A 26,923-nucleotide genomic window follows, 5' to 3' on the forward strand; every position below is an offset into this window, starting at 1 on the left:
TGGGGTGTGCAGGAGGCAGCTGACTGATCAACGATTCCCTCTCATCATTGATGTTTCTATCTCTCTCTCCCCCTCTCTCTCTTCCTCTCTGAAAGCAATAAAAGTATATTCTAAAAAAGAAATGCTCACGATGAACCAAAACTTAACTGAAATATACGTCTAACCCTCAACAAAGGATCCTCACCCCAGATGTCCCAAACTCAGGCCTTGGCAGAGGCCCAGGAAGGCAGGGGAGCCTCTGGGCTAACCAACGGCTGGGATCGAACAGCCACCTGGATCCTCACTGGTCCGGAGGGCGTGCCCCTCGCAGCCCCATGGTACACATTCAGAGCTTGATGCTTGGAGAGAGGCTACGTGACCCTGGAGTCAGAGTCTGGTGGGGGGTGCTTTCTACCACACCCTGCCCCCTCTCGTGGTTGCTGTTTGAGTATCAGCCTCTGGAGGCCACCTCCACGCAGGGACATCTGTAGGCTGGAATTACCGAGGGCTGGGGGCTGGTTGAGTGCAGTGCTAGCAAACACTCCGGCAGGGACTCCAGCAAGCCTGTGAGTGCAGGTCCTGTCTGGGGCTGGCAGGCCCCACCCTGGCCTCTGGCTGCTGTGCTCCCGGCGGGGGAATCCAGGAATGAGCACTCTGCTGGGACTCCGGCCTTGGTGGGCGGAGTGCTGGGCACCCTGACGCGCAGGTGTGGCCTCACAGGGGGCAGACAACAAACTTCTGAATCAGGTCCCTGACTCTGGGACAGCAGAGTCCCCACATCCTCCAGGTGGCTTTAAGAGACGACCCTGAGAAATCTGCCCTTCCCTCCGGTCAGCCTGCCCCAAAATGTTCCCTAATGGTCCCCGGTGACTCACCTAGCTCTGTCCTGTGACCTTTGGTCTCATCTGGATATCTGGAATGCTGTTAAATTTACCCGGATGCAAAACTGTCTGGAGATGGCTGTGATAACAGCGACAGTGCTCCAGCCTGGGCTCTTCCCACCCCACAGGAAGGCCTTTTCTGAGATCAGGGATTAGAGCTGCCACCTGGGGAGGGGTGGGTCTGCCCCCAGCTGGAGGCACCGCTGGGGCACCTCTGCCCCCTGAGAGAGCCAGACCTCTGGGTGGGGGGCCCGAGCCCTGTGGCCTCGACGTGCTTCTTTCCCTCTCAGGGCCTCAGTTTCCCCATTAGGTAAGTGAGAGGGTGAAGCCGATGACGTCTTGTGGCCCTCTTACAGGCTACAGTGGTGAACAGGGGCCACTTTAACTGCGGCACCATCGATTGAACCAGCGAGCGGGTGCAGGTGCGGGTGCAGGTGGGGCTGGGACCTGTAGGAAGCGGCACTGCTGAGTCCGCATGTGCCCAACTGTCTTAGAATCCCAGGTGGGGCTAAAACCCACCCCTTGGCCAACATGGGAAGGACTCGCCACCCTCCCACCAGCTTGGTCAGACCAAGGCCCCTGGGTGAGTTACATCTGTCCTGACAGGCGAGTTACAAGCTCCGTGCTGCCTGACTGGAGTTGTAAATATAGCCTATTAAGGCAATAAAAGAGTTGGTTCCAAAGTTTACTTCTTCTGGTTCCAGTCTTTACAGAGATTTCTTCTTACAGGATGTCGCTGATTTGGGGGAATCTAGTTAAGGGGAAAAAGTTGATCTAGACACAAATGAACAAAACAAAAACATGTCTGGAGAGAAACTGGCTTGCCTGGCTCTCCCCTTTTGGTGTGGTGTACCCAAACTTCATTTCTTAAAAAAAAAAAAAAAAGTGTTTAATTATTACCCTTGTCGACCTCTGTACCTTCTGGCTTCCTCCACCTCTGGCCACAAGACATGGCCATTCCTGGGGCACGACTGTGTAGACACAGGCACGTATCACACGGGCTCTGCAGAGTCGAGAAGGTAAGACCGACGGGTGGTGGGCGGGCTCGCGGCTGTCCTCACACGGACTGGGAGGGACTGCATTTACAGAAAGGGGACAGGACAGGACCAGCCACGAGTGAAGCCTCGAGCCCATTTCCTCAGCATGTCTTTCATTCCTCACATCCTTCAGTGAAAGACACCTACGTGGTGGTTCTATTATGTGCGAGGGGCCCTCCTGTGGGAAGTAATTCTGAGAAAAACGTTCCTTCCTTGAATGTGGTTCTACTGAGCAGACCCCATATTTACTAGTAAATACAATGTTCCTTTTTACTTCGGGAAAAAACGGAGTTGGACCATGGCGCTAGAATGACTTTCCAAGCGTGTCGTTGCTGAGGACTAGGAGCCCAGAGGGGCAGGCGCCTGGCAGGGAGTTAGAAAACAGCAGAGTCTGTGCGAGGGCGGCGCACACGCGTGGAAACCTGCTCCTCGGGGGCCTGAGCGCTGTCCCTCAGGGGCCCACACCCGCACTTTCCTGAGACAGCGGCTCAATCTGCTTTAGGAGTCAGTCCCCACACCCCAGTCGCCAAGCTCCCGCGGGCGCCCATGTGCTGGGCATTTGCTGAATCAGGCACACGCCCTCCTTGCAGCCTCTTAGAGCTGGCAGGAGGAAAAGATGGAGACGAGCCCGAGAAAAAGGAGAGAGGATCAGAAGTCCATCCAGAGTAATGAACCCAAGACCACGAGTCTCCAGAAGGAGGTAAGGCAGTGCTGAGCAGGCCTTCTCAAGCCGGCGGGGCGTGGTCCTGGGGAGCAGGCGGGGAAGTGCCCCTGACCTCTGGTTTGTAAAGTACATCTCTGAGAGAACATAGTGTTGCACTTAACTTCCTTCCCTCTCACCAGTGAGCTCAGCATATTCTTGTTAATACGTGTGCACTGGGCAAGCCTGGAGGAGCTGGTGTTTGCTCAGCCCCATGGCCTCTTCAGGGACGGTCGGAGAGGCCCTTGTGATGTTTGAGTCCCCTCTGTAGCGTCTTCACCAAACATCTGTCCCCCTAGATCCAGTGCTAAGAAACTCCCACTCCTGCTTAGTGAGCCTGACATGGGTGTGCCATAGGTGAGCCCTCTGAATTGGAATACAGTAAGGGCTGGACTTGGAGGTATCTGCAGCCTTAGGGGGGCCAGAGCTTGTGTACGATCGATCGAGCTGGCATTGTGGGGTGGGGGTGGGGGGAGATGGGAGTAGAGGCAAAAAGGAGCCAGATGCTCCACACTGAGCAGGGAGCAGCGCTAGTCCCAGGTGGATGGACCTACAGGGGGTGCAAGGGGAGGAACAGGCTGCAGGCTCCTAGGATGAGGAATGGGGGCCCGGAGCAAGATCCCCATGGTTTCCAGAGCAAGAGAGCAGGACGAGAGCGCTGAGCTCTGGGCGGAGGCAGCACAGGGGACAGAGGGAGGAGGCATCTGGGGATTGACAAGGGGTGGCTTGGACTGACTGGGGGTTGGCCTGGGACCTTGGGTCCCCAGGAGTCTGCTGATAGGCAGCAACAGCCTTCCTTCATAAAAAGAGCACATCTGAGCTCACCCCAGGCCAGTCCTGGCTCAGGCACTTGGGGTGACTGCGGACCTCAGCAGGAGGATTCCGGAGGCCCCCCGCGGGGGTGAGCCAGCCCGCAATTACAGGAGGGAAGCTGAGACTGAGGCTAGAGCAGAAGCTGACCCTGCTCCCTGGGACCCTCCTGAGTTGTGTGTGTCCCCTGCTGGGAGCTTTGTTCTCTGGGCTCTAACTGGAAGCACTCCCTCTGCCCAAACACAGCATGTTCACCTCAGACTCCAAAAGTCAGGCTGGTGGCTTCTGAGGGCAAACGCCCAAAATAGGGGCCTGAATCAGACATTTTCCTCCTTAAAATAGTGTTTTTCTTACTTGATTCATGTATGATTAACACACACTGAAATGCATAGATCCTCAGTGTTCAGTTTGCTGGGTTCTGACAAACTGATCACCCCCACAGAGTTCCCCCTTGCCCTTTCCAGCGGGCTCCCCTCCACCCCCAGCTCTAGCCCCACAGGGATGGAACCCTTCGGTGTACATCGTGTCTGAGCTGGGTCTTGGTAGGAAGCACATACCTTATCAAATGGCCTCAGAAATTTCACAGCCCCCAGTGTTTCTGCCCCTGGAGGCCTCCATTGCTCACCTCCCACCCGACCCCGTGACGCCCTGGCCGGGCCTCCAAGCTCTGATTTCCCTATTAGCTCCGAGGGAAAAGCTTCGTTCTGCTCTGCCCAGGGAACAGGCATGTCCCTAGAGCCTTCCTTTTTTATTTTTTTTTAAATATATTTTTATTGATTTCAGAGAGGAAGGGCGAGGGAGAGAGAGATAGAAACATCAATGATGTGAGAGAATTATTGATCAGCTGCCTCCTGCACGCCCCCTATTGGGGGTTAAGCCCACAACCTGGGCACGTGCCCTTGATCCAAATCAAACCTGGGACCCTCCAGTCCGCAGGCCAACGCTCTATCCACTGAGCCAAATCAGCTAGGGCTAGAGCCTTCCTTTTAAAAAAAATTTGCTAATTATAGTTGATATTCAATATTATTTTATATCAGTTTCTGATGTACAGCATAGTGGTTAGATATTTACGTAATTTACAAAGTGGTCACCACAATAAGTCTGGTACCCACCTGGCACTGTACATAGTTATTACAATATTATTGACTATACTAGAGGCCTGGTGCACAAATTCGTGCACAGGTGGGGTCCCTTGGGTTGGCCTGCGGGCACCGGGCCGAAACCCGCAGTCCAATGCTGCCTGCTGTTCCTGTCTGCTGCTCCCGCTCATCCCGCCCCGCTGCGCCTGCCTTGGGCTCTCGCCGCCACAGTGGTACTCACCAGCCATGAGTCCTGCATTTGGCGCCTGTCCTGAGGAGGGGGTGGGGGGATGGTGGGGGGATGGTGGCGGGATGCGATCAGCCCACCAGATGGGCAGTGGGACGCCCTTGCTGGTCCGGATCCATCCAGCTGATGTTCGCACCAGTTGTCAGGAGCCACCTGGCGGCTGCTTTTATATAATTTCTTCCTTGTGGAATGTCTAGGGAGGGGAAGCAGCCCCGGTGCCCAAGGCCGACTTACAGGAGGCTGGAGGTGCTGTCGGGATTGGGCCAGCGGCGCAGGTCTGTCGGTGCCTGGCCTGCTCTCTAGAGATTGGACCTGCAGGACTACTGAGGGAGTGAGTGGCTGCCGCTGGGCTGATGGGCCGCCAAGACCAGTCGGTCAGCTGGGCGGCGCTCCCGCTGTGGGAGTGCACTGACCACCAGGGGGCAGCTCCTGCATTGAGTGTCTGCCCCTGGTAGTCAGTGTGTGGCATAGGGACCAGTGTCAGCCGGTTGACTGGTCGACCAGTCGTTTGGTCACTTAGGCTTTTATATATATAGATTCCTATGCTGTACTTTACATCCCCATGACTATTTTGTAACTAACTGCCAATTTGTACTTCTCAGTACCTAGAGCCTTTCTCGTTGGGGATTGTTTGCTAAATCAGCCTTGAGCATCAGGGCAGCAAGGGCAGTGCTGGTATATGGGACTTGTACCAGGTCTGCCTTTCTGTGCCTCCATGTTCTCTTCTGTAGAATGGGTATGATACAGTATTCCTGACTCATGAGGCTGTTGTGGGATTAATGGACTTAGTGTGAGCAAAGCCCCAGGAGCAGCACCCTGGTGTGATTCCTGCAGCAGCACCGGTGAAAGCGCCTGGGAGAGGGCTTCGCTTGGGGCCGTGCTGGCCGCACCCAAGGGAGGCAGGGAGGGGCTGTGCTGGCCACCTGAGCTGGATCTGGTACAGGACTAACTCTCTCCTTCCTCCACACCCAAGGTGGGCCTGCTCAGCGGCATCTGCATTATCGTGGGCACCATCATCGGCTCTGGGATCTTCATTTCCCCCAAGTCTGTGCTCAGCAACACGGAAGCCGTGGGGCCCTGTCTCATCATATGGGCGGCGTGTGGGATTCTTGCAACACTGGGTAACAAAGATGCCGCTCCCTGGCCGAGTCTCCTGGTGAATGTGGGGCCGGGCTATCCGAGCACAATCCTGTTCCCAGGCCTTGCTGCCACCGGGTCCCTTTCAATGCTGGCGCGCAGTAGGTGTAAATCAGGCTGCGCCGAAACATCCAATGGCCAGAACTCAGCTTAGTCGGATGAGAGGGGACTATGTTGGGCCCTGTGAGCACGGCCCCCAGAGGGGAGGAGGGCTCCTAACTGGGCCACGCCTCACCAGGGGCCTGGGTCCCCTCTGCTCTGTTCCAGGTGCTCTGTGCTTTGCAGAGCTTGGCACGATGATCACCAAGTCAGGGGGCGAATACCCGTACCTGATGGAGGCCTTCGGCCCCATCCCTGCCTACCTCTTTTCCTGGACCAGCTTGTTCATCATAAAGCCGTCCTCCTTTGCCATCATCTGCCTCAGCTTTGCTGAGTACGCTTCTGCGCCCTTCTACGCGGGCTGCCAGCCTCCTGTAGCGGTGGTTAAGTGCCTGGCTGCCGCTGCCATCTGTGAGTACCCAAGTCTGAAACCTTGGGCAGGGGTCAGAGAAGACCTGGCACAGACGAGGCGGGGACACTCTGGTCTCAGGTCCTACGTGTCCAGAAGTGGGCCTGGAGGGAGGTGAGAAGCGGGGCAAAAAGCCTGTCACGCTTTGCCATCCCTGCTCTTCCCATGTGAGAGCCGTCAGCGAGGGGGTGCCACTGGCTGTCTGCAGGGCAGCGCTTGGGGGGCCGGGCTGCTTCTCCATCGCCCTCAGATTCCAAAGGGGAGGTTGGGAGGTTAGAAAGAACTCCTTCCAGGGCCTTTAGAACAGAGGAGATGTTGAGCCCCCAACACAGAATGCTGCCTCCTCCCCAGTGGTCATCACTACGGTGAATGCGCTGAGCGTGCGGCTGGGCAGCTACGTCCAGAACGTGTTCACAGCGGCCAAGCTGGTGATCGTGGCCATCATCATCATCAGCGGACTTGTCCTCCTGGCTCAAGGTGACCTTCAGCGGGAGGGATGGGGCGCCACAAGCACAGGCCTCCTTTTCACCTCAAGGTCTTCTGCTGAGCAGATCTCTAAGGCAAAAACTCAACAGGATCTCCCGTTTCCCAGCTTCTCAGAGTTTAATAACCTCAGGTCATAAATCTTTCACATGGAGATGATGCAAAGTTCCACTCTGGTCGGCTGATACCCACTATTTACTGTCTGGCTTACTTACAGGAAATACAAAGAACTTTGAAAATTCTTTTGAGGGCGCAAAGCTGTCCGTGGGAGCCATCAGTCTGGCATTTTATAATGGACTCTGGGCGTACGACGGATGGTAAGGCAGGAAAGGCAGCACGTCTGGGTGTGGGTTCTTCAGGCTATCAACTGAAACCGCATGGAAAGCAATGGCTTCTGGGGTTTGGTGGGACCCTAAAACTCACCGTCACATCTCCATTTTGTTAAGCACCCCGCCCCTCACCCTTCGGTTCTCCTCGGACCCCAGAGACACCTGCCCCTTTCCCAGTCCCTCTTGTGGCCCCAGTCCCTGGAGTGGCCTGTGAGCAGGCAGTGGTGGGGCCCCGGGGCCAGAAGCTTCTGCAGAAACATAGAGCTCAGCCCATCCGCAGACAGTCAGGGCGGCCCAGGACGCGACAAGGTGAGGATTTCAGCAGCACTCCTATTTCCCCCTTGAAAATCGAGGTTTAGTCGCTGAGATTCTGCTTATGTCCTTCAAGGAAGAAGCGTGGCTGTCCATGACGTGGTCTTTCCCTCATGTACAGCATCTGCAGCTTTCATTCTCTTCTCAAAGAATTTTCCATTTTTCAAAGCACCTTGGGGATACCGCCAAAAATTCTTGAAAAGTCACGTGATTCCCACGGAGGGCAAAGACTTCCAACCAATGGATGTGCAGATCTCTGCAGCGGCATCGCCAGGGCTTCCTCTGAAAGAAGTTACCAGAGTCCCGCAGGGGTTCCTTCCTGCGGTGGAGAGTCTTAAACCAGGCCAACTCTTATTATTTGGTTTTCACAACCTCAGCAAAGTATGATGCTCATGTTACTCTTCTTTTTCTAGGAATCAACTCAATTACATCACAGAGGAACTCAGAAACCCTTTCAGGTGAGAAAACGGAGTCAGGACAGGAGACAGTGGGCAGGCAAGCCTGTTTCTCTTCTCCCGAGCAAAAGGGGAACCGCTTCCTCCCATTATCCCAGGCCCCTGCCAGACACTGAACGGTTTCCTATACGCTCGTTTCCACTCATAGAGTTTGGTGTGGTTTGGTTTTGGGTAGTGGGATGACTGCTGATAGGAAAGGAGAACTCCAACTTTAGCTCTGGCTTATTTTGCTTATAAACAATTCCATTTGACTGCCTGGGAGTCAGGGGGAGAGTTCTTTCTCATTTGAAGATGTCACATGGGCCTCTGGGGCTGTGCTGTTTCACGAGTGCCCTGCTGGGTGGGCCACCGGAGGGGCGGCCATGTCCCAGCCCACCACAGGGAGCAGATGGAGAAAAGACTGGACAAGATCCACAGGCTTGTGAGTCTCTCAAGGGATGCTCTGGTCTGACACTGGGTCCCCGGGGTCCTGCCCCTCACAGAAACCTGCCCCTGGCTATCATCATCGGGATCCCGCTGGTGACAGGGTGCTATATCCTCATGAACGTGTCCTACTTCACCGTGATGACAGCGACCGAGCTCCTGCAGTCGCAGGCGGTGGCCGTGGTGAGTGCGGTCTCCGTGGGAGGGTGCTGCGTTCTGTGGGAAGGGGAGACGCTCAGAAGATCTCCCAGGGCAGGGAAATGATTGGCCAGGAGATGGGGAGAGTGAACAGGTTAGGGCAGCCCCAAACACCCCCCTGAGGCAGAAGAGGGGCTGGCAGCTCCCCTTTCCCAGCACACCAGTGGCCTGGGGGCAGGCCGGGGTTATGACAGACAAGTAGGAGGGAGAGAAAAATGCAAGGGAGCCCCTGCGGGAGGGAGTTATAATAATGCAATGCGGACTTTAGACCAGGTAAGGAGGGGAGGACAAAGTGGGGTGTGAGGGACAGTGGAAAAGGCGGGTGGGTCCATGTGCTGGAGGCCTCTTGAAGGTGGGGTAGGACAGGAAACCAACTAGAAACAGACAATGAGGTGACAAGGGTGGGAGCAGGGAGAAGCAGTCTTGGTTATGATGAGTTCACCCAGCGGAGTTCGGAGTTCGAGGGAGAACAAGTCACTCTGAATGTGGGGGCCAAGGAATTGAGAGGCCACAGTGTCCAAACGAGACAGAGATGACTGAGAATCATGACGGAGAGGTGGAGGAGAGATTTCTGTCGCCACCCGTAGGTGCTGAGATGCTCTGAGAGGAGCAGAGGCCCAGTTGATTCCCTCCGCAGTGGTTCCCGGCTTTTCCTCTCCCGGAGGGGTCAGAGGCTGCACTCCTGGGGGTGGGGGCCGGGCCTCTGGGACAACACAGCAGCTTTCTTGGGACCCATGGTTCTCGGGGGCCATGCAAGACCCTCAGGTCTCAACCTCACTTCTCTCACTAGACGTTTGGTGACCGTGTTCTCTACCCAGCCTCTTGGGTGGTTCCACTCTTTGTGGCATTTTCAACCATCGGTGCTGCTAACGGGACCTGCTTCACCGCTGGCAGGTAGGTGAGCCCACACTCACCCCCAGGACAAGGGCACCAGAGCCGACTGCACAGGAGGACGCCAGCCTCAGGGCTACTTCCTTCCGGCTCTGCGGGCTAACCCCCTCACGGCAGGAAACCTGACGTCCAGGGAGGGGAGCAAAAAGCATGGACGAGCCTGCATGCTGGCCCCGGACGTGGCTGGCCCCACCGAAGAGAGGCCCTAGGTGCCCCTTTGGGGGTAACAACGCTGCCGACTCCAGCACCAGGCAGTCTGGTGACACAGGCGAGAGAGGCTTTGGTTCACATGCAGTACTTTCTACTTTGTCCTTTTATTCACCTAATGATATTTCTTGATCATTGTCTCTGTTAATATACACACAATCTAGAACAGGGATTGGCAAACTTTTCCTTAAAGGGCCAGGCAGTGAATATTTTAGACTTCAACTCCATCTTTGTAGCACGAAAGCAAACAGTGGTTATTATTTGCACGAACAGCCTGGCAACCTTCTTGACCCTCCTGGTCTAGAGACAGTTATCAGCTGTGCTGTACTCTACTTTATGATTAGCATCGTTTAGCAGGACTCCACTCGTGGCCTAGGTGGGGGTTGTTCTCATAAGCACTGCTGCGGGGGATTCTTTTTTTCTAATTAAAAAAAAGTTCAATTACAATTGGCATTCAATATTATATTAGTCTCAGATATACATAGTGGTTAGACGTTTATGTAACTTATAAAGCGATTCCCAATAAGTCTAGTACCCACCTGGTACCACACATAGCTATTACAACATTATTGACTATATTTCCTATGCTGTACTTTACATCCCGGGACTATTTTGTAGCTACCAATGTGTACTTTCTAATCCCTTCACCTTTTTCATCCAGCTCCCAACCCCCTCCCATCTGGCACCCATCACTTTGTTCTCTTTATCTATCAGTCTATTTTTGTTTTATTTTGTTCTTTAGAATCCACATATAAATGAAGTCACATGGTACTTGTCTTTCTCTGTCAGACTTGTTCCACTCAGCATAATACCTTCTAGGATGGTAAAATTTCATTCTTTTTTTTAAAATATAGTTTATTGATTTTTTACAGAGAGGAAGGGAGAGGGATAGAGAGTTAGAAACATCAATGAGAGACAAACATCGACCAGCTGCCTCCTGCACACCCCCCACTGGGGATGTGCCTGCAACCAAGGCACATGCCCCTGACCGGAATCGAACCCAGGACCCTTCAGTCCGCAGGCCGACGCTCTATCCACTGAGCCACACCGACCAGGGCCTTCATTCTTTTTTATGGCCAAGTCATATTCCACTTCATGTATGTAACACGTCTTTTTTTTTTAAATATATTTTATTGATTTTTTACAGAGAGGAAGGGAGAGAGATAGTTAGAAACATCGATGAGAGAAACATCAATCAGCTGCCTCCTGCACATCTCCTACTGGGGATGTGCCTGCAACCAAGGTACATGCCCTTGACCGGAATCGAACCTGGGACCTTTCAGTCCGCAGGCTAACGCTCTATCCACTGAGCCAAACTGATCAGGGCTTTCATTCTTTTTTATGGCCAAGTCATATTCCACTTCATGTATGTAACACGTCTTTATCCATTCATCTGTCAATGGACACTTGGGTTGCTTCCATATCTTGGCTATTGTAAATAATGCTGAAATGAATGTAGGGATGTGTATATCTTTTCGAATTAGTGTTTGGACTTCTTCAAATACCCAGAAATGGGATTGCTGGGTCATATTGTAGTTCTATTTTTAATTTTATGAGGAACCTCCATGCTGTTTTCCATACTGGCTGCACCAATTTGTATTCCCACCAACAGGTACAAGGGTGCCCTTGTCTCCACATCCCTGTCAACACTTGTTGATTTTTATGATGACAGCTATTCTGACATGTGTGAGGTGATATCTCATTGTGGTTTGCATTTCTCCGCTGACTAGTGATGTTGAGCATCTTTTCATATGTCTACTGGCCATCTATATGTTGCAGGGGACATTCTTGAACATGCCTTTGTCCAGTTGTCTAGCATTCTGAGTGGATATCTTTCTGAATGTGAAATTACCAAAGGTTAAACACTTAGATACTTAAATAAATAAAATACATACCACAACATCATTTTCTAAAGCTGTATCAAAGTACAGGCAGTCTGATCCTGCAACTTTACATCTTCAAAGGTGTTTTGGCTATTCTAGATTCTTTGCATTTCTATGTGAATTTTAGAGTCAGCTTATTCAATTCTTTATTTAAAAAAGCCTTCTGGGATTTTGATCAGGACTACTTTGAATCTTTGAACCTATAGATCATTTTGGGGAGGATGGACATCTTAAAAGTATTGGGCATGGACTGTGTCTCTGTTTATTTGGGTCACCCTTAATTTCTTCCAAAAATGTTTTTTGCCTGGACAGTATGGCTCAGTGGTTGAGTGTAGACCTATGAACCAGGAGGTCATGGTTAGATTTCCAGTCAGAGCACATGCCTGAGTTGCAGGCTTGATCCCCAATGGGGGGCGTGCAGGAAGCAGCCAATCAATGATTCTCTCTCACCACTGATGTTTCTATCTCTCCCTCTCCCTTTCTCTCTGAAATAAATAAAAATCTATTTAAAAAATATTTTTTAGTAGTTTTCAGTATACAGTTTTTGCACATATTTTTTCAGACTTAAGTCAAAATATTTCATATTTTTTATGCCATTATATGTTTTCGTATGTTTTTATTTATTTTAGACAGAGATGAAGGGAAAGGGAGGGAGAGGGAGGGAGAGAGAAACATCAATCAGATGCCTCCCACACGCACCCCTACAGGGGACTGAACCTGCAAACAGGCATGTGTCCTGACCAGGAATCCAATTGGCAGCCCTTTGGTGCAAGGGACCACGATCAACCAACTGAGCCACACTAGCCAGAGCCCATTGTATTGTTTTTACTGTAAAAAAATTCAGTTTCTGTTTGTTTATTGCTAGTACATAGAAACACAATTTTAACAGCTCTATTGAGGTGTAAATAGCATAAAATTCAGTTTGTAATTGCACAATTCAATGATTTTAGTAAGATTATAAAGCTACGCAAACATCATCACAAGCCAATTCTAGAACATTTCTATCATCCCCAAAACTTCCCTCATGCCTAGCTGTAGGTAATCCCCACTCCCACCTCCAGCTCTAGGTAACCAGTGATCTGCCTCTGTGTCTATAACTTTGATTTTCCAGACATTTCATCTAAACCAGTGGTTCTCAACCTTCCTAATGCTGCGACCCTTTAATACAGTTTCTCATGTTGTGGTGACCCTCAACCATAAAATTATTTTTGTTGCTACTTCCTAACTGTAATTTTGCTTCTGTTATGAAATGTAATGTAAATATCTGATATGCAAGATGTATTTTCATTGTTACAAATTGAAGATAATTAAAGTATAGTGATTAATCACAAAAACAATATGTAATTATATATGTGTTTTCCGATGGTCTTAGGCGACCCCTGTGAAAGGGTTGTTCGACCCCCAAAGGGGTCGCGACCCACGGGTTGAGAACCGCTGATCTAAACGCATACATGTAGGCATATGATCCATTTTGAGTGAATTTTGTACAGTTCTGTACCTGTGCAGATTGGGGGTGGGACAGGGACTTATGCTATCCTGGATTATGTTGGATATAATTTTTATGGGGTCAAATCTAAGATCTTTGCTTACTGGTTTCTCAGTTTTCTATCTCACATAGACAAACCTTCCTCTCCTTTCAAGAACACCCACCTATATTTTCTTCTAGCATTTTACTGTAGCTCTTTGATCAATCTGGAAGGTATTTGGATGTGAGGCATAAATCTCACTTTCCATCCCACCCTCAAACCTTTACCTGTTGTCCCAGTGTTTATTGAATAGTCCACCCTTCCCTACTGGTCTGAAATGCCACCAGGATCATCCCCAATGTACTCGATTCACTTTGTTTCACTGACAGGTCTTTTCCTGTGCTGTTATCATCCATACGTTCCACAGCCCCAGTGATGCCAAATCTGGCAGGACTAGTGCTCCCATGTCAGACTGCTCTTTGCCTGTTTAGCATTCCAGATGCACTTACAATAATTTTGTCCAGTCCCAAAAGTCCTGCTTGCATTTTGAATGCATGAAATTCACATATTGATTTTTAGGGAACTGATGGAATTTACTAGTAAATATGTTTTTATTGATTTTAGAGAGAGAAGGGAGAGGGGGAGAGAGAGAGGAACATCAATGAGAGAGAAACATTGATCAGCTGCCTCCTGCATGCCCCCTGGCAGGGATCAAGCCCCCAACCCCCACATGTGCTCTGACCAGGAATCGAACCATTGACCTCTTGGTGCATGGGTTGACACTCAACCACTGAGCCACACTGGCCGGGCGTGGAACCAATGGAATTTAAAGAGTGAATTTACAGCACCATCTTGAGTCTGAGTCTCCTGCCTCCACCTAGCAACTCCTTTCCTCCCACTTTCACTGACTTGTTCTGGGAATTAATACCATGTTTATATCTTTTCAAAGGTCAAATATGGAGTTTTAAATAGATGGTCCCTTTTGGCCTTTGTATTCCTGACTTCTAATTTTATTGTGTTGTAGTTAGAATATGTGATCTTTATGCTACCACTTCTTCATAAATTTTAAGACTTCCCTTGTGGCTTACTGAAATCTCCTGCTCTCATAGTGGATTTGATTTTTACATTTAAAAAAATTATATATATCTCCTTGGTAGTTTGTCCCCTTTTTCAGTATGAATTCTCCTTTTTTAAAAAAATATATTTTATTGATTTTTTACAGAGAGGAAGGGAGAGGGATAGAGAGTTAGAAACATCAGTGAGAGAGAAACATTGACCAGCTGCCTCCTGCACACTCCCTACCGGGAATGTGCCCGCAACCAAGGTACATGCCCTTGACCAGAATCGAACCTGGGACCCTTGAGTCCGCAGGCCGATGCTCTATCCACTGAGCCAAACTGGTTAGGGTTGAATTCTCCTTCTTTTTGCCTTAAATGCTCTTTTGTCTGATATTGATATCATTCAATGAGCCGTCTTTAGGCTGCTGTTTCTGCTAACATGTCCCATCCCTTTCATCATCAACGTCCCTGTCATAGGGCTGTTTCAACAAATCCTACCTCAGAGTCTCTAGTCGGGCAAAGTGAACCTGATCACATTCAATGTAATGACTGATACAGCAGGATTAATTTCTAACATAATCCTCTGCATTTCCTTTTTTTAAAGAAAATCTTATCCTGCCCTAGCTGGTTTGGCTCAGTGAACAGAGCAATGGCCTGTGGACTGAAGGGTCCTGGGTTCGATTCCTGTCAAGTGCACATGCCTGGGTTGCAGGTTCGATCCTCAGTAGGGGGCATGCAGGAGACAGCCAATCAGTGATTCTCTCTCATCATTGATGTTTCTCTCTCTCTCTCCCTCTTCCTTCCTCTCTGAAATAAAAATATATTTTTTAAAAAAGAAATTATTTATTACCTGTCAAATTATCTTAATTCTTTTTTTCTTCTGCTGACTTGGAAGTTATATTTTACTAGAGTAGGCCTTCCTTCCCCCGGCTGCCGGCACCGGCTCCCTCTGGCACCAGAACCTGGGCTTCCCTCGCAGCCCCCCTTTGTCCGGAAGGACGTCCAGTCTAATTAGCATATTATGCTAATTTCAGCAATTACCCTTAAAATTCCGCACGAACATCTAATAGAATCTCAGTATTTCAATCCTCTTCCCTCTTGCGAAGGCTCTGCCTGGCATATCAGCTAGTGTATCAGCTACACCTTTTTATAAACCCATCCCTCCAAAAGAGTTCATCATAACAAAAATGAAAAATCCAATACTTACGTACATACAACATGCTTTATTGCAGTTTCCTTAGCATTGCTTCTTTAATCAGTAACTTCTGAGTTCAGCTTTTTGTTTGTTGTAGACTTTTTAATAGTTCCCAATGAGTACTGAAAAATAGTAAGTCTCCTAGCTGTTGTTTATCTAAAAGTGCATTTATTTTGTCAATAGTCTTGAATGATAGCTTAGCTATAGAGAACTTTAATCTGAAGCCCACTTCCCTCATCACTGAAAAAGTGATTTCTCATGAGATGCCTGCTATTGTGCTGATTGTCCTAATTTTGTAATTAATCTTTTAAATTCAGCAGCTTAAATTTTTTTCACTTTTCTTCCCACTATAATGTTTTTATCTGGGTATGCTTTTATTTTTCTAGAACTGGGCCCAATTTGAAGGCTCAGTTTGTCGATTCTGTAAAACCTCTCTGCTCCTCTTTGAATTCACTTTACCCCATTCAATGATTCAAGCTTTCTCCTGTTTCTTCTCTCAACTTCCTGTCCACACTTTTCATTTCTCTGTGCTTCATACTTAGATATAGCTTCACCTTAATTTTTCACTGTATCTGTTGTTAAAATGTTTTAAAAAAATTTTATGGATTTTTAGAGAGAGTGGGAGAGGGAGAGACTCATTACTGTGAGAGTGAGACATGGCTCGGCTGCCTCCTACTGGGGATCGAGCCCACAGCTGGGGCATGTGCCCTGACAGGAATTGAACCGGCAACCTTTCAGTGCACCAGACGATGACCAACCAGCTGAGCCACACAGCCCAGGGCTGTTGTTGATTAAAACTTAATTACAGTAACTATTTCTTTTTGTTCAGCTCTTCTTCCTTTTTTCTCTGACATTTTACACTTAGTTTCAGATTCTGAACCATCAGGAGTTCTTGGGTGGAACGAGACCCCTTGTTTGCATCAGCTGACTTACCCTTAGTTTACCTGATTTTTTTAAAAAAGGGAACTTCTGGTTCCAGGGAGCACAAGGCCTTCTGTGTTTGCTGTGTCAGGTGCTCCAAGCACTGGGGTCACCTGGGTCTGGACTACACTTCACATTTCTTTCTTTCTTTCCTTTGTTTTTTTTTATTTGTGTTTTTGTTGTTGTTGTTGTTGTTAATCCTCACCTGAGGATATTTTTCCATTGATTTTTAGGGAGAGTGGAAGGGAGAGAGGGAAAGACAGAGAGTAACATCGATATGAGAGAAACACATAGATTGGTTGCCTTCTGCTTGAGCCCCAACCAGGGCCTGGGCCAGGGAGGAGCCTGCAACCAAGTTACCTGCCCTTGACCAGAATTGAACCCAAGACCCTTTGGTCTGCAGGCCGACGCTCTATCCACTGAGCCAAACTGGCTAGGGCACTTCACATTTATTTCTTGCACAACTTGCAGGACTCAGGTCAGGTATCTCCTCTTTGAAAGGGCCTCCCCAGGTCACCCCACCCTTTGCCCGGCTTAGGTGACTCCACTGCACCAGGGTGCAATTCTCTCACTCACTTCTGCGAAATTCACCCGCCTCCGGAGGCCAGACCCTGCCTGAGTACATCAGGGTCACAGCTCAGTCCTTCTCTGTGGCCTCGGTGGGAAAGCTGAGGGCACACTAGCTCAGTGATGGTGCAGCAGCCTGCACTCCGACCAACTGATTTCTGCATTTTCCAGACTCGTTTATGTTGCGGGCCGGGAAGGCCACATGCTGAAAGTGCTCTCTTACATTAGCGTCAAGCGCCTGACTCCAGCCCCTGCCATCATCTTTTATGTAAGTATGAATTCCACCATGAAAACATCCCCCTTAAAGGCAGAGGGTCCCTCAATTTGGTTGCTAAGCACAGTGGTTCTCAAATGACACAGGTTCTCTTAAGCCTCAACCTCAAACAAATGTATGAAAGAAGTTCAAGGCCCTGGCCAGGTAGCTCAGTTGGTTAGAGCATTGTCCCTATATGCCAAGGTTGTGAGTTCGATATCCAGTCAGGGCACATACTAGAGTCAACCAATGAATGCATAAATAAGTGGAACAACAAATCGATGGTTCTCTCACTTTCTCTTCTTCCCTCTCTCTAAAATCAATCAGTAAACAATAAAAATAAAAGCCCAAGACAACTCAGACAGTTCATTCAAACTCTGGCTCCTTGTTCTGAATTTATCCGTGAGAGATGCTGTTTGAACATTCCAAACTTGTATCCTCTATATGTCTTACCCGTACATTTGTATGCCCTAGACCCCTGGTAACAAACCATCGCTTAGGGGGAGAGAGAATAAGGCATTTACAAGTTAGCTACTAGCAACAGCTTCTCATTACGGTCCAATAATTTAGAAGTCATGGGATCCTCGGGCAGTGAAAGGCCCTTTGAGATCTTCTCAGTGGGGGGTAGTCCTTGGTTGTGTGCAACTGCCTTGGGTACCCCGAGACCATCCACTCGGCCTCAGGGCCAGACTCCTCCGCCCACCCCCGGAGGAGAACCACTATTCTCTGTAAATCTATTCCCTTTGAAGACGAGGAAACAGACCCAGAATCACAAGGCCCTTGGGATCACACGGTGCGGACAGTGCAGGTCACAACCAGACCCAGACAGCCTGAGTCATAGCCCAGGGCCCTTTCCCAGGATGAAAACTCTCTGGAAGGAAAATTCATAATTAGGAAGCTGGTGCAATAAATTCACAGCTTCAAAGAGTCACAAATTTTCCAAATCCTTTCCGTCAGGCCGCAAAGAGAACACCCATCATAGCCAGTCTGATTTAACCCCGGGATAAGGGGACGCAGTTCTCCTTCATGTTTATCCACAGGGCTTTTTCAGCCCACCATGGAGGGATAAAGATGGTGTTTTATGTGCTAATGACCTAAGAATGTGTCCTTCTTTCCACTAGGGTATCATAGCCACCATTTATATCATCCCTGGTGACATAAACTCATTAGTCAACTACTTCAGTTTTGCTGCCTGGATGTTTTATGGCTTGACGGTTTTGGGGCTGATCGTGATGAGGTTCACGAGGAAAGACCTGGAAAGACCTATCAAGGTAGGTTTAATGCCCCAAATGTCACGGGTACCTTCGGTTTCTTGAAATGAATGAGAGAGAGAGGTAACTACTTTAAATTCCAGGGGCATGACATTTCCAACCTGACCCTACTCTTCTCTGGAATAACACATTTTAAAGTGCGGTTTGCTCTTCGTTTCATCTAGTTTATGATCCAATTAGCCATCTAATTACTAGTTTACTAAGTTATCAAGAATACCTGTGGCCTAACCTGAGTAAGTCGTCCAGTTCTGACAGTTCTAGTCTCTCTCAAGCCTGAGTTCATAGACTGATGGAGACTTCAGAATTCTGGCCCCAGACCCAATCCTGTGTCCGCAACCACCAATGTCACCTCTGCAATCTGTTTGGGCTCCCTCCCACCTCCCTGCATGGCCCGAGGAATCCAGATCTGGTGACTTGGGCTCCTCTCCTGCCCCTGAACCCACTGATTACGTCAGAGGTTCAGAAGTGGGACCATCAGACACTGGGTGTCTCCTGACGTGATAAAAAAGGAAGTGCCCGCTCCACCTCTCAGGTGTTCCTGCCTCCAGATCCCACCAGCAGTTCACAGGAAATATGAGGGGTAAGAGGAGCAAGTTCCCAGGCAAAGCTGGCATTAACACATTAACACATTGTATAGGATAAATCCCTACAGACGCATGACAAGATAAAAATAAAATTTAAAAAAAGGAAGAGAATAAACGTGTTAAAAACAAAATCTCTGCCCTAGCTGGTTTGGCTCAGTGGATAAGAGTGTCAGCCTGCGGACTGAAGAGTCCTGAGTTTGGTCCCGGTCAAGGGCACATGCCTGGGTTGCGGGCTTGGTCCCCAGTAGGGGGCGTGCAGGAGGCAGCCAATCAATGATTCTCTCTCATCATTGATGTTTCTATCTCTCCCTTCCTCTCTGAAATAAATTAAAAAAAAAAAATCCTTACCAGTGAAAGATGATTACTGAAAATGTTATAGTCAAAATGATAGGAAGTCTGCCATCTTCTTTATATTCCAGTGAAACAAAAAGTAGAATAAAGTTGGGAAAATTACTTAAATATTATCGAAATTGGGGGGGAAGGGGGACATGGATTTCATTAATTCTTCTTTCTGTATCAATGTCTTGGTTTTGAATAAAAAATTTGCCTAACCGGTTTGGCTCAGTGGATAGAGCGTCGGCCTGCGGACTGAAAGGTCCCTGGTTCGATTCCAGTCAAGGGCACGTACCTTGGTTGTGGGCACATCCCCAGTAGAAGGTGGGCAGGAGGCAGCTGATCGATGTTTCTAACTATCTCTTTCCCTTCCTCTCTGTAAAATATCAATAAAGTATATTTTTTTAAAAAAATTTTTCCAGAAGAAAAGGAATGTGCTGTTTTGACATGTGCTGTTTTGCCCACAGGTGCCCATTTTCATCCCCATCTTGGTGACTCTCGTATCCGTGTTTTTGGTTTTGGCCCCAATCATCAGCAAACCCGAATGGGAGTACCTCTACTGCATGTTATTTATACTGGGCGGCACTGTATTTTACTTCCTTTTTGTCCACTACAAGTTTGGATGGGCTCAGAAAATCTCAAGTAAGTGTCAACAGAGGGGCAGTTCTGCTATGAGGGCAGCACACCGGCCCTGGGCCTCCTCAGGCAGCTGACAAATTTCACCTCCGCTTTGTGAGGACACGACCCCTTAACCTCAGTGTGACAGCTCTGGGTCCACCTGGGGCCTCCTCCTTTGTTTCCATCAATTACTGTAACAAGTAGAAGAAAAGGCAACATTTTTTAAATTGTGAAATACAGATAAACCTTGTCATCTTAACCATTTTAAGCACACAGTTCAGTGGTGCTGCCCTTCCCCACTGTTGGGCACCCAACTGCAGAGAACCACAGGCAGCATCTGGGAGGCTCAGTAGCATCCCAGGGACACCCAGGAGGTGACAGACTGAGACAAGGGCCCAAGCCTTCAATGCCAAGGCCACTCAGCAATCCTGGGTCTTTATCCTATATAATAAAAGCCTAATGTGCAAATCAACCGAATGGAACGACAGGTGGAACGACCAGTCACTATGACGTGCACTGACCACCAGGGGCAGGCAGACAAGGCAGGAGCTGCCCCCAGTCCAGCCAAGGTGGGTGCGATCAGGGGCCTCCCAATCATCCTTCTAGTCGTCCCACAGATCGGCCCTGATCGCCAGCCAGGCCTAGGGGCCCTACCCGTGCACAGATTTCATGCACTGGGCCTCTAGTCTATTATAAGGCACATGTTTAAAAGTTTAACTATATAACCACTTTCATTTTGAAAAAGAAAGTAGTGCCAAAGTTCGTCATGGCGACTTGGCAGTACATCCGTGTGTATGATGTTCACCAGGTCTCATCCTGTTTGGCACATCCCACTGCAAGGAACTCCAGCTATAAAAGCTTCCAGGCCCCGAGCATGATGGGTGTTTCCTGGTCTCCCTCCCCCTGTACCGGAGTTCCTAAAGGCAGGAATCGGGCTGGAGCTATTCAACAGCCACTTAACACTTACTGAGTGAATGTGATTAAAAATCTGCCTCTGCCTTTCTCCTCAGCGTGTCTGAACAGGGAAGTACAGCCCTCTCTCAGACACGCCCATGTGGTTACTTACCTACATGAACTTGGTCAACATGCAGGTCAAGGTAGGAAAGAGCAAACCCCCGGGTGAGGTTTAGTCTGACTCTCAGGGACGAGGATGCCTAGAGCTCGGGCAAGTCCCAGGTCCTCTCAGCCTCCATGTCCTCCTCTGAGGAACCAGGTACCACCACTTACCTGACAGCCGTGTCATAAGCAGGAGGGGATCTGTTTCATGTTAACAAAGTGAAACCAAAACAAAATCTAGCTTTGTATTTCCACCAAGGACTTGTTTCCTTTCCTGAAACAGCTCACCCCATCCCAACCTCTTGAATCTAACCCTAAGCTGAGGGAGGGATTACAGACACAGCACTATAGGAAGGAAAGATAATTTATTACTATTTAAAAAGCAGCTATTTTTCCCCCATGCGTTTGAAAATAAACTTGGATTTGATCATGCTGACAGAGAATCTAGCCAGGATGACTTAAAACCTAAAGGTACACAATGTCTCCCCCACATACTGTATTTTTTATTGACTCTATTGGGTTGACATTAATAAAATTATATAGGTTTCGGGTGTACAATTCTATAATACATCATCTGTATACTGTACTATGTCACCACCCCCAGTCAATCAAGTCTCCTTCCATCACCACCTATCCCCCATACCCCCTTCTCCCTCCCTCCAAAAATGTCTTCTCAGCTTTAGAATATTTAGCCAAGCTGCTCCCTACAAAAACCAGTAAGACGTTGGAATTAAGCCGGTGAAAAGAGTGAACAATCTGGGTTTTAAACAAGATGAAGTCTTCAGTGATTTCAGACTCATATTCAACCACTGGTCAGTGGTAAACATATGCATATAATTGAGTCATTTCATATTTTTCCTACAAATTGTTTGGTGGCAATAAAATATTTAGCAGGTCTCTAACGCTTTAGGGGAAATAACTTGTGCCCTAAGAACCACTGAGCTGCCAGGATGGTTCTGCCTGCCTCCCAGCACCGGGTTAGGCCCCGGAGCGCGGGCCTAACAGGACTCGCCACGGAGTAACAGTAGTGCTGCTCACCACTAAGCCGGCAAACTCCTTTCGCTAGCTTCCTAACGGCGCTTTCTGACTCTCACCCAGAGCCCATCACCATGCACCTTCAGATGCTGATGGAAGTTGTCCCAGCGGAGGAAGCTCCCGAGTAACAGACTCAGTCGCCCGCAGCAGGGCCAAGCAGTGATGGACTGATTTTTGTAAGCTCTGCAGTTATTTCTTCCTGACGTTTTTCTTAAGAAAAAAAATGTATTGCAATGTCTATAATACTGGTATTTTTAGATATTCACACCTACTTCAATAAAGGGAATTGTGTAAACTTAGTGATCAAAAGGTATACAAAAAATTGGTGAAACTTTTGCTTTGTGTGAAACAGATTTTTAAAATACAGAAGTACAAATGTTTACCGCTTACCCGTCCTCCTCCGAGACTAGTGCCACCTCCATATTTAACCTGGGATGTGCATGGCAGGCCTGTCCCAGGCGCAATGTCGCGGCCCCGCTGCAGAGCTGACCGCCGGGAACCGAGGCGCTGCAACCAGCGGTCAGCATCCCAGCTCCCCAACAGCCCTCACTGGCGTTTTGGTCAAACAAGAAAGCGTGGTGAATAAAGTTCTATTTTGCATTTGGCACTCAGGGAAAATGCTGTCTAAAAAGTGTAAAAAATAAACATTTCTGTGAAAACACTAATTTTATTGATATACTTCAAAAGAGATCACACAACTAAATATGGGAGCAATTTAGAAACATAAAGACAAAGTACTTTTACCTTAGATTTCAGAAATCTTCCCCAAACATGAAATCAGTACATATTAATAGAACAAAAAACAATTAGTAGTTGTCTACATGTCACAAGTCAGTGACCTGTCCTGCAAAACGTTATTTAGATCTTCAAACAGTAAATATAAATGTCCGAAAAAAGAAATGAGGGTTAGTTTAAGGTAGAGCCCTCTTCCCCTGTAATTGTTTTTTTAATCCTCACCAGAGGACATGTTTTGTTCCTTTTCTCATTGATTTCAGAGAGGAAAGGAGAGAGAGAAACATGGATGTGAGAGAGAACCATCAATTAGCTGCCTCCTGCAAGTGCCCCGATTGGGGATCAAGTCTGCTAAGTATGTGCCCTGGCTGGGAATTGAACCCACAACCTTTTGGTATATAGGACGACACTCCAACCAACAGAGCCACCCAGCCAGGGCCTCCCCTGTACTTTCATTTAGCTGTTTGTGAACCACAGTGAGTGAGCATTCCGTCTTCTTTGAGCAGGGCCCCCCAGCATTCGTACATGGGAAACACATTTGTGCAGCTCTATGACTTGCTATTTGCTGTTTTTTAAGAGACTGAGTACACTGAGCATAAACTGTAGGTGGCTGACAAGCCCAGGGAAAGCCAGTGCAGCTCAGGAGGCTGGGCTGGCCGCCAACCCCAAGGCCTCCTGCAGCCGGAGCGAAGGCTGTGCCTACAGACACTGACACCTCATGAGGACTTGGGAGAGCTCCGCAGTCAAAACCTTTGCCAGCAAAGACCGAGCTTCCTATTTCCCAAAAAGCCGGCCTGATTTAGCTGTGGGAGCCAGGGCAGCAGCAGGGATGTGCTCCAGCCGCAGTCTAGGCTGCGCACCGTGTCCTCCTGCTCAGAGCCGCCTCCCACAACAGAGGCCCTGAGCAGCAGCAATGCTCTGGGCACCTCCTGAGGAGGGGCAGCAGGTAAGCAGGTCTTGTTTTACAGATGAGGAAACTGAGCCAGAGTGTGACCCAGACCTGCCCACGGGACGGCCTGGCGACAGAGTTTACCTCTTTCACACGGTGCTTCTTACCTGGGAGACCCACGCCCCTGAGCACCTGTGCTTTCTGGTGTATAAAGGAACAAAGACCTTGGGGCAAGTCGCACAATCGTGTTCTAGAGCCACTTTTCCACCTCTGGGCACGGCTGCCACTCACACTGAATGAAGATGTGCACAGTGCTTACATTTCCCAGTGGCTCTTTCTACCTTTTCCAATTCACATGAACAGTCAGGCTCTGGGCGCCAGATTTAAGGGGTAGTGACAGTACACATTCCTCCCAACTGTCTTGTGAACCTGGTGCCACAGCCCCAGAACGGGGTCATGAATGTTGTTAGGGGTCATCACATCCAGGTGTCCTGAGGGTTACCTGCAGGCACCCCACAGGTCCTTTTCCGTTTCCACTGAAGGGGAACCTTTGTCTCAAGGGCCCAGGACTCTGCAGGTTCAGAGGGTCCTGCAGAAGCAGTAGCTGACCTCCAGAAAGCCTTGGGTCTGGCTGGTATGGCTCAGGCCACCCCATTTTTATCCTTGAAATAACTGTATACGAAGTAAACTTGCCCGGAGTAGCGACCAATATCTTAAGGACACCAGAGGTGTTACTACAAGTTTGAATCCCAACTAACTAATGGCCGAAAGGCTCTGTTAAGCACTGCCAAGTATGGATTTATGCGACAGAAACTTCAACTTATATGCACAAGATGTTTTTAGGAATGCACCAAACGTAGTTTTAAATGAAAAATACAAATAGACGAGCTCCAGATAGTACAGTTCATTATCTGAAAGCCGGGCGCTCTTTGTCATTCAACTGGGGTATGTCGGGATGGGCTTCGCATGACACAATGACGCAACGAGCAGGACAGCCGGAAAGCCGGGCTGTTAGACCAGCACTTCCTGTCTCCGCTTCCACCCTCCTTCATAGTCTCATCTTCAGCCCTTTTTTAACATTTTTATTTTTTTATTAACTTGAGAGAGAAACATCGATTTGTTGTTCCACTTATTTATGCATTCATTGGTTGACTCTTGTATGTGCCCTGACTGGGGATCGAACCCACAACCTTGGCATATAGGGACGACGCTCTAACCAACTGAGCTACTAGGCCCGGGCCTCAGCCCATTTTTAAATAGATTCAGAATTTCTCACCATTACCAATCCCAGTGCCACCAGATGACCCCTAGTAATAAAAAGGTGTGAACGTGACTGCTGTTCTCTAACGTCCAGTCACTCGGTGACCCCCCGTCCGCCTCAGGATCGGGCCCACACGCTCAGTCGCTCTCGGTCTCCTCATCCTCCGAAGTCTGGTCACTGCTCTCCGTCACCTCTGCCACTTTGCAGGACAAGTTTTTAGATGTTACAACTAAAAGAGTCAGATATTAGTTTAAAACATATGTTAACTAAGAACTAATTGGCAAATCTTTTCCCCTCCCATTATTTTGGTCAATGTAGAAAAAGTCTCTTGGGCTCTACCTCTATCTATTATACAACTTATTTTATAATTTCATTATTTTGGGCAGGAAATGAGCAGGTAAAATTCGCTTGCTTATAAATAAAATTTTCTCCTAGGAAAACTACCTGTAACAGTGTTATAAGAAGGTATGTTGCCCTAGCCGGTTTGGCTCAGGGGACAGAGCGTTGGCCTGCGGACGGAAGGGTCCCAGGTTCGATTCTGGTCAAGGGCACATGCTTGGGTTTCGGGCTTGGTCCAACATGCAGGAGGCAGCCAATCAATGATTCCCTCTCATCATTGATGTTTCTACCTCTCTCTTCCTCTCCCTTCCTCCTTGAATCAATAAAAATATATTTAACACTTGGAGTGCGGGTGAATTTCCCGCCAAAATATAAGATGGCTCTGTCTTTTGGTTTTGTTCCATCCACCAAAAGGGTGGATTACAAACAAATATTTGGTAATACGCAGTTACAATCGGCCCGAGTTTACACGTTTCCCGCACTCCACCGCAAATCTATATGAACCGAGTTAAAGACGGCTCCCGCGGAGTATGCGCAATTCACGCGAGCCGACTTAACTCGTTTCCCGCACTCCAATATAATAATAAAAAGGTATGTTTATAACCAAGAATGGATAGCTCCTCAAGCTGGAACATGTAGCATCAAGATCAACCACAGGAAGAAAACTGATTCCTAAGGGCTTTACAGGAATCACCCATTTCCCCAAAGGCCACACATTCCTAAGATCAGCTGAGTGACTATGTCCACCCCGTGGCACTCAGGACCTACCCCTCTCTCTAGGGACGGGGACATCCCCTCTTACCCTTGGAGAAATGGCTCTCCTCTTCACATTCTTCCCAGTGATCAAAATCGAAAGCCACATTAGGATTCTGTACAATAAAACAGTTTACATTAAGTGAGAAAATAAAACACGCTCAGGTTGTTAAGACCAGCCAGGTCATTTCAACTCACCTTCTGTCTGAGTAAGCTACACCAAGATTCCCTTCTCTCTTTTGCAAGAGTGATTATAGGTTCCTCATTTTTAATTATGCATTTGCAATCGTCCTTTATTATGTTGGCCTGCAGCTCCAAATCAGCCAAGTAAAATTTTTCTCCTACCCAGGCACTAGGTTTACAAAAAGAAAAGAGTCAGTTTTTTAAAATGTTGGGGATTATTTCTATTTTACTTTACAAGATTTACATAAACCTACCTGAAAATGACTCTATCTCTAAAATATTTGCACTTGTAATCTTTTACATTCCTTATTCTTATCTTCAATATGACCACATCGTCTTTTTGGAACCATTTTATTGGTGGGTGGAAGCTGGAGGAAAAGAAAGGGGCTGACATCTCACCACCACTTGCCAGGTGAGGACAGACAGCGGACCTCGGGCGGGGCGGCCATACCTTTGCAGAGGCTCCGTAGTTCTGTTCACGGAAGCAGCTCCAGTGTTTCCAGGTGAAGCTTCTGTACAAAAGGTCACATTTCCCCACAGGTTACTTATATGCAACCCATAATGTAAACACATATGTACTTACTTTGCATTTTATGCAACGTTTAGCCGAGAAAGTACTCTCTAAGAGCATAAATTTCATAGTAACCTAAGTATACACTTGCAAAGAATAATTAGGAAAAAACTAAAATGCACAGCACTTAGTAAAACTAATGAAGACAGGCTTTGACAAATAGTACAATTAAATAACTGGGAAACTAAGGCTACTCTGAAAAGCACCCACATTACAGTCGGTGGCTGCAGGACACACGTGTTCAGGCTCCTCCGCTGTCTTCACCTGCTCGGACCCAGT

General features: G+C 48.4%; 2 protein-coding genes across 3 annotated transcripts in view; one reads left to right on the forward strand and one right to left on the reverse strand.

Moving 5' to 3' along the window:
* The first annotated feature begins 1,795 nt into the window (after positions 1-1,795).
* SLC7A9 (solute carrier family 7 member 9) lies at positions 1,796-22,581 on the forward strand. Of its 2 annotated transcripts, XM_070398528.1 has the most exons (13): positions 1,796-1,879; positions 2,488-2,597; positions 5,707-5,854; positions 6,138-6,380; positions 6,730-6,855; positions 7,079-7,178; positions 7,916-7,960; positions 8,440-8,563; positions 9,369-9,472; positions 16,938-17,034; positions 18,141-18,290; positions 19,675-19,849; positions 21,980-22,581. In XM_070398528.1, exons 2-13 carry the CDS (start codon positions 2,514-2,516, stop codon positions 22,042-22,044), a joined length of 1,461 nt encoding a protein of 486 aa, XP_070254629.1. In that variant the 5' UTR covers positions 1,796-1,879; positions 2,488-2,513; the 3' UTR covers positions 22,045-22,581. The 2 variants fall into 2 exon arrangements, with proteins under 2 accessions (XP_070254629.1, XP_070254628.1); XM_070398527.1 differs by lacking the exons at positions 1,796-1,879; positions 2,488-2,597; positions 5,707-5,854 and having other exon boundaries at positions 6,031-6,380; positions 21,980-22,092; positions 22,269-22,581.
* A 1,906-nt stretch (positions 22,582-24,487) lies between these two features.
* Positions 24,488-26,923, reverse strand: part of TDRD12 (tudor domain containing 12) — an 87,316-nt gene continuing 84,880 nt past the window's right edge. Inside the window, exons 29-33 of the mRNA XM_070399100.1 lie at positions 26,525-26,585; positions 26,328-26,441; positions 26,089-26,242; positions 25,940-26,006; positions 24,488-25,027 (exon numbers count right to left, since the gene is read on the reverse strand). Coding sequence (XP_070255201.1) covers positions 24,936-25,027; positions 25,940-26,006; positions 26,089-26,242; positions 26,328-26,441; positions 26,525-26,585 — 488 coding nt within the window. The 3' untranslated portion in view covers positions 24,488-24,935. The remainder of the gene's footprint in view (positions 25,028-25,939; positions 26,007-26,088; positions 26,243-26,327; positions 26,442-26,524; positions 26,586-26,923) is intronic.

This window comes from Myotis yumanensis, unplaced genomic scaffold, assembly GCF_028538775.1.
Source record: "Myotis yumanensis isolate MYYU_CA2020_CCGP unplaced genomic scaffold, mMyoYum1.0.hap1 SCAF_18, whole genome shotgun sequence".
Classification (NCBI taxonomy): Eukaryota; Metazoa; Chordata; class Mammalia; order Chiroptera; family Vespertilionidae; genus Myotis; species Myotis yumanensis.